Source organism: Salvia splendens, chromosome 13 (genome assembly GCF_004379255.2).
Source record: "Salvia splendens isolate huo1 chromosome 13, SspV2, whole genome shotgun sequence".
In the NCBI taxonomy this organism is placed as follows: Eukaryota; Viridiplantae; Streptophyta; class Magnoliopsida; order Lamiales; family Lamiaceae; genus Salvia; species Salvia splendens.
The window spans coordinates 3,069,044-3,077,130 of record NC_056044.1 but is presented as its reverse complement, the minus strand read 5'-3'; the positions used below and the strand labels follow the sequence as shown (position 1 = coordinate 3,077,130).

Below are 8,087 nucleotides of genomic sequence, written 5' to 3'. Positions count from 1 at the left end.
CTTAGAATTTATTTGTTATTTATTTGCAGATCACGGAGGAGGATAATCTCTATAGAATCTTTATTTAATATTTCAGCTTCTTAAAAAAAAAAATTCCATAGGCTCTCAAAATAAAACGGAACGATAGTTGGCTAAAAAAAAAAATTCGACCGTAATCTAAAAACAACTTAAAGGAAAGGGAAAAGTCGGGCGTTACAGCTAGACGGAATACGAGAATGCGATCTATCCTCGTTGTTGTCCGAGTCCGACGATAAGTCACGTCGAACTCCTCATCTTGTTGGGAACGACCTCCCCTACCGCCACCTTATTGCATTTCAGCAAGTAGCATGGCGGTCCTATGATCTTCTTCCATCTACAAATATTATATACGTAGAAGTTAAAAAGTATGAACGCAAAAAAAAAATTCTGAAATTTTTAAATATGAATTGGAAAACAAATTTTTCATTACTTATTTGCATGCGTTCGGCTGCCAATCGGGAAACCTCTTCCATAACATCTCGACGACTAGGTCATCGAGATTTTGAGGGACGCGTAGTACTTTGATCTTGGGCTATTCTCTTGCCCCGATCACCACGTCCCGATCCACCACGAGAAGAAGACATATTGATAAATGAAAGTAGTATGGACTTGGAATGAAATATGTATGAAGTATAAAAGAAGTGGTAAATTATGAGCACAACAACAAATATAGTAGTGAGTAGAAAGTGTAGAATTGAAACGTAAACTTGTGCAATTAGAGAGAATGAGGAGAGAATAGAGAAATGGAGATTGAGAATGAAATCCTTGTTAACACAAGAATGGGGTTAGGAAAAATGAAGGAGAAGTGGGGTATTTATAGGAGTAAAATTGAATGAAAAAAATAATTTGAAATTTTGAATTCGGCCGAAAACCGCCGGTTTACCGCCGAAACCGGCGGTTCAACCAGAAACCAGCGGTTTGTTCACGGTTTGAGTCAGAAAACGGGCGGTTTATGATCGGTTTTGCAGGCCTAAACACTGCACCTACGACCTAGCCTCTGAAAAGTCACCGAAACCGGCAGAAACCGGCTTCCAAACCGGCGGAAACCGGCGGTTTCTCACCAAAAACCGCCGGTTTCTGATGAAAACCGCCGGTTCCAACCGAAAACCGCCGGTTAACCTAAACCCTACCTGGCCCTTACGAACCCCTAGCCTACTGAACACTGTTTGACCCGTTGAACCGGCGGTTCAAACCGCCGAACCGCCGGTTCACGGTTCAATATATTGCCGAACCTGAACCAGCCCTTAAGAACCGGGAAATCGCCGGTTCCGGGCCCGGTTCCGGTTCATGAACCGCCGTTCCGGGTCGGTTTGTGCACACCTATAATAATATGACGCTTTGTATATGATAGCCAGTTGCAATCTTATTCCATGTGTTCGATATCCCGGTACTGACCTTTAGCTATACTAGATCTACCCTGTAAACTTGTAGGTATTTTAAGTGCTAATAAATAGTGCATCAGTATTATTTCTATGTTCCTAAAGGGGCGTCTTCGCACGTCGGTTAAGACCAAATCAAGGAACTTTTCGGCTAAGAAAATAACTTTTGAGGTGGGCATTCTTTTCAAAACGTGATTTTAGTATGAAAATGTGAATATATTCTAAACATGTTTGTCATGTCATGTTCTGCGTTTACGATTACTTATCTGCTTGGTTATGCCAATCATGTTAAATCGAATTAGAGTCTCAGTAGGGCCGCAAACCCTACTCAGACTAGTGTACACATATGGGGACTGTGTGCTAGCTTTCGAGTTGGCCGGTCCAGTGACCATCGTGGAATGTGGCCACATTCCCGCTTCACATACGTTCAGATATGGTATCTATGTTTATGTGATTGCACAATCAATTTTATGAAATGAAAGGAATTTAGTGACTCAGGCCTTTTTTAATAAAAACCCCGTGTTCACTCAACCGTGGCTGACAAATTAAATGGAATTTATTTTTGGCACTATGCTCATTGAGTATATCAAGAACTCAGCCCTGCATGTTTCTTTTGTAACGTGCAGATTGAACGTGTACGAGGAGGCGAAGGTGTTGGGAAATGACTATTAATAAGTAGTTAGGTGTTCCAAAGTAGTATGTCTTCATACGTACTATTTTGTCTTTGACTCTTCCGCTGCAATAGGATTATGTACTAGGAATTATGAACCCAGTCATTATACTCTGATTTTATTTTGATTATGTACCATTTTTGCCTTCAGAATTAATGTTTTGAGTTTGACTTATTCCTTATGTTGATCCTTTCAATTTAAGACTATTTTAGTCACGTTATAGCTGCGCTCATTATCACTGGGGAGTTGTGGTCGTAACAGATACATTGACGATATATGCATAAAAACCAATTTTTAATAATTCATCAACATTAAGAGAACTCAAAGTTTGTTCCTTAATCATTGCATACTAATGAAGTATATGATTAGTTCCATGCTTATGCAGAACTGAATTTGTTCTGAACAAAGATGAAACAAAATAATACTATCACAATCACGAAATTATTGAATAAAATTGCTGAATCTCAACCATAAATATTCATTACTTGAAAATAATAAATTAAATACTTTCATTTAAAATACATTTCTATTTCATCGAACACCTATGGGCTATGTGTATCGAGAGGTTGTTTGGGGTCAAAATAACATTTCAAAGAGAAGTACAAGTTACCCAAATATTATAAAAACGTCGATGAGATATATAAAATGATGTTATATTTCATTCAACCCCTATTTCATATTCACTTCATAAAGTGACGAAGTATTATACTATGTCCTCAAAAAATAGACAAATTTGTAAATGATACATATTTTAACGTGCAATTAGTAAAATAAGATAGAAATGAGTATAAGTAAAAGAGCGAGGGAGAAAAGGTAGTGAAAGTAGTGATAGTGGATTATGTGATCTACATTATCGGTAGTGTGTAATTGGTTAAAAATATTTCATATTTAGATTTTGGTATAATTTTTGGGGAAAGCTCAAAATGGTAAAACTAGTGTTTTTTTTGAATGAAGGTAGTATATATCAAAGCCTCGCATTTGAACATTGGACTTTAAATAAATATTTGTGTAGTCGATTATACCTTATAAGATATGTCAGGAATCGTAATAACAACCATACACATAATATTTCACGAGACAAAAAGTCAAACTAATTATAGTCCCTCAATGTTATAGTGTAGATTACAATTACTATAATGTCACGAATATACTTTTTCAAAGAATATTAACTCACGAGAAATCAGAATGTTTTTCTCGTAGAAGAAGGGTAACATACCAAAATGAAAAAACACTCACGATAATTAGCACTACATCAAAAGAAGCGAAAATTTAAGTATCCATGAAACAATAAAGTAAATTAAGATGATTTGTGTTCATTTATTAATTTAGTAGTAATACCCAAATAGATTTCAATGAGTCATGCCATTTACACCTTATGCTCCATAGACATATCTCCAAATTGCACCTGCCATACTTTGTGCTTCTATGGGGGTCAAGTTACAACTATTTCCAACATCGATAGCCATTACGGTAAAGAAACAATCACCGCGAACATAAAGAGTAAGTGAAGAGCCACATGGAGCTATTGTTTCTTCGTATGGAGCATCTGGTCCGGCACATATGGCCTCATGAACCTCATCAACACAATACTTAGGCAAGTTTTTATAGCAATCAGGTGTTGGCGGGGTATATGGGGGCACAATGGGATAGCAATCACCACATAGGAATATTACAAGGAATGTCACCATCTTCATTATGGATTTCAACTTCATTATCAATCTTTTCTTTTCACAATTTTTGTTCTCTTCAACTATACTTTTTTATTAGTCTTTATATAGATACACTGTTTTAGATGGATCGGTTACTAAACTAATGTTGGAACATAAATTTTTATCTGTTACTAATGTTGAAAAATTAAATATGCATTTAATTGTGCTAGTAGTCAAGACAAAATTATTTGAATCGTTACAATTAACACACTAAAAATAATACTTTAAACCATACACATAATATTGTCATGAATAATAAGACCAGCCAACTATTTACGATAACAATTTTGTGGATATAAAGGATTATCTATCTCTTGAAATGTACTTCGATCATAGAACCAATCACCAATAGCTTTTTGTATGGTCTGCATCACACCAAATGATTATTATTAGTGTATTAATATAACAAGACTTATCACATCAAAATACTATATATATATATATATATATATATATATCGAGTAATACTCTTACTTTGTTGTGAAGTACTGGTGCGGATATCCAATTATATGTTGAATAGAAATGCAGATGAAGATAGCACGAATCCAAAAATACCCCTCTGCTCGAAGAGTTACCGAGCTTCATTAATGTCTTCTTGAAAATAGGTCCAAAATCTGAAAATATGAATGCCAATGATGAGAAATTAACATTTTTTTTCACAATTTCATAATGAAAAACAATTTAGTTAAAATTACCCTTTATGATTCCTATTTCTGTAGCATTGCACTGTTCCAGGCTTTTTGAACAATTTTCCCATTGCATTCGATCCAGGCCAGGAACAGTTAATATGAAGTTGGTTTTAATCTGCAACATGTTAAATTGAATATAGATAAATAAATAAAAAAATGTGTGCTTAAGCTAAATGGCAAGCAAGGTACATCAAGAATGATAATAATATAAATAATAGCTACAACTCTTCATACAACAATATGATGCATTGCATGCAAATGTATTATTGAGTAAACGATATAAACTCCTCTTATATTTTACCTGGTACATATCAAAAGCAGCTTCAAGTATAAAGAGTGGAGTGGCAACATCTTCAACCAAATACTCAGCGAAGAGACACTACAAATTAATTTCATTAAAATGTAATTATCATTGTGTATTACTTACTGTATAAAGGAAATGATTTCAACAAAATATAATCATCTCACCAAATTGGGGTCCCTCTTAGATGTGCATGATGTAGGCAGTAATGATCTAAGTTCCTGTGCAAAAAAAAAACAGTACAAATTAATTTATTGTACTTATATGAAAACTTAATTGCTAATTAAATAGTAAGAATTAGAATAATACATTTGCTGCAATCACTTGAGCAAAATGGCTTTCTGATTGTTTTGCCAATTCACCTTCCCTGTTAGGAGATTAATTAGGTATGTAATCTATCTGTATTGCGTATATATGTATATCAGAAATGAGTTTAAATTTGAATTTACCCTCGTATAAAAAAACCACTATCCGATATACACTTGACTCTTGTGGTATTCGGAAAGAGGGCTCGGAATCTATCACAATGTAGGATTGTGCTCAATCCACCTGCTGAAGAACCCGCCAAGATAGCCTACAAATAATTAAAATCATGAATATATGTATATAAATATAGTGATAATAGATTCAAGTCACAGATATGTACATTGTGGGCATTTCTCATTCCTTTGCCAAGCAGCTCCTCCATTACAACATTATAGATCCTCCCACCTCGGAATGTGAGGTTGTTGGTCTGAACCAATTTTCATTTAATATATATATATACACATTAGTATTTTTATCTCAATTTTATCAATTACAACAAAATAAATTATTTATTTATGAAATTAAAATTGGTCTTACGGGATCAACTTGGTCGACGTCCGACATAAACAACGAGCCATCACAGTAGTGAACATAAACTTTATGCCAATTGTAGAAATCTAAAAATAATAAAAAACAAAAAACATAGTTAACTTAAGGTTAAATTATAATTAATATAATTGATTTGTAAACTTACCGGGATTCAATTGACAATCTGATTCAAGTATTGCGTTGAATGGTATCTCTTTATTAACTAAACCATAGCCAGTGCTTCCAAAATAGGTTGTTGACCTATATTGACATGTCTCTTCCTCTAAACCACACCATGCACCGCCCTAACATGACAAAACCAAATTTCTTTTTTAATTTAAATAAATTTCATTATACACATGCTCAAAATACTTTTTATGAAACAAATTAAAATATATCATAATACCCCTATTTTTTAAAAAAACAGCACCTATGAGATCAAACCAAATGATGTCCTTTAGTTCATCAGTGGTGACCTCTACATGTGACTTTTCTATTGTTACTGTAGTACTCAATTTAATCGTCGGATAATTAAAAGAAAAAATGAACAAATTTCACAATTTTTTCTAGCCGATTTTCAAAATTGTAGATAGAAAAATTTTTATCAAATTTCATTCTTTTCAAAACTTTACCCTTTAAAAACATACGTTGATTATAGACTTGCCCATCTTATCAACCAATTACTAGCTAGTTAAATTAAAGTTATGTGTTAAAATAGTCGTAGTAACAAAGCAAAGCCTATAGTAATTAAAAATAAAATGAGGTGTAAAAAAATATAAATAAAATGAGTACTAGCAAGTAGCAAGTTCATATATCATGTATATAGAATGAAAAGAAGCACGTCTAACATTATAGCCCATAGTATCATGTCCCAATCGATGCAATTTCTCTTTCACAACGTGTAGATTTGTATCAGAGAACGACAATCAATATCAAACATTTATGGGTTCCTAATTCAATATTTCAAAAAAAAAATGTGTTCATAACTTCATAACGAAAATAAACCGATCGATATACTGATACAAAAGAACCATGTCCAATATATATAAGTATAACCAACAAATTACAATTACAAGTCCTAAATATACATATCAACAATTCAAAATCACATTGTTTCAATATTTCCAAATTATTTACGAAATTTGCTTTTAAAAAGTACGGTATCTTTTGGAATGACCATAATATGAAAGATTATGATTTATTAGTAGGGACAGTTTTTGGTGATTGTTAGCTGGGATATAAATTGCATCTATTTTAACAACCAGAATCATGAAATCAAAGATGCAATGGCCCATAAAATAGCATCCAAAATTTGAGAATAACTTTAAGTCTCTTAGAAAAGCCTATTTTGTGTGGGTTTGGGAAGTGAGAAAATGTATATGGGCTTTTGATACTATAGGAATTTCAAATCAACACAACATATCATAAACTTCACACTTAATTAAAACATAATGTAAAATTACTATTTAAAGAAAGATTTAAATACCTCCAAGTAAACGAGCCAGTTTGTAGATCCATCTCCACATCCCTCACTGTAGGCATATGCTGGTGGAGTTCCATCCAGACAGACTAAACAATAAATTAATTAATGAGTAATTACTATGATAATATTTACAAAATAAATAAGTGTAATTACCTGCTCCTTTTGGAACAGCCGAGTGTAGCAAAGTGTATTTGACGCAGATGACTTCAAGTGTACACAAGAGTACGATGAAGCAAGCGATCATCATATTTTTACCCACTTCACATACAAAACAAAAAAAAATTAGATTAGTACAAGTTGAAATGCTCTTTTACAAACAATTTTAATTCTACATAAGATTGTCTACCACGTCACTACAATCCAGTGTTAATTATAAAACAAATTACTTCAATTGAAGAAAAAAAAATTGATGGAATAAGAATAATTAAAAGAAGTTCTTACTCGGTTGGATTTGGTAGAAGCTTTGGAAGAAAAGAGAGTGAATAGAGTTGGTTTTTGCAAAGGTTTGTATTGAATACAGTATAGCATTTAAGAAGACTATATAGATGGGATATGAGAGGATGAGAGAGAGAGCTTTGAAGCAGTCATCATAATAATTCATTAGATTTTTTAAGATTCATTTCCCAATTTAGAATTTCATAAATAAAGTAGTACTTTTTGTTTTTTGCCCGAGATTGGTAAATATTTAAATTATATTACGTAAATTCAGACATGTCACATGTCTGCCTAATAATTTGAACACAAAAATTGATCCGATGCAAAATATCAAATGAAAATTTGAACTCAAAAAAGTATAGGTGTATTCACTCAAAAAATGGTGGAGTGACAGAATTTCGCAGAGTAGTGAAGCCCCCTCCCATACTCCATCATCCAGTTGATGTATCCAACCAGAGAAGAGTAGGAATAAAGTGAAAGCAGAAACATGAAAAAATTGAGAAATTACCGTTGCAAATTTCGAATTAGTAGGATTTTAATCCAAAGATGAATATGCGGTTATGTAAGT

At 33.1% G+C, this 8,087-nt stretch overlaps 1 protein-coding gene across 1 annotated transcript; it reads right to left on the bottom strand.

The window, feature by feature from the left end:
* Window positions 1–3,914: 3,914 nt before the first annotated feature.
* Window positions 3,915–7,700, bottom strand: LOC121761606 (pectin acetylesterase 7-like). Its single transcript, XM_042157239.1, has 13 exons — window positions 7,526–7,700; window positions 7,238–7,342; window positions 7,088–7,170; window positions 5,768–5,906; window positions 5,611–5,690; window positions 5,414–5,500; window positions 5,217–5,341; window positions 5,077–5,134; window positions 4,935–4,988; window positions 4,768–4,845; window positions 4,473–4,581; window positions 4,252–4,391; window positions 3,915–4,142 (listed from the first exon to the last, which is right to left on the bottom strand). The coding sequence occupies exons 1-13, from the start codon at window positions 7,683–7,685 to the stop codon at window positions 4,047–4,049; spliced, it is 1,314 nt and encodes a 437-aa protein (XP_042013173.1). The 5' UTR covers window positions 7,686–7,700; the 3' UTR covers window positions 3,915–4,046.
* Window positions 7,701–8,087: the final 387 nt, after the last annotated feature.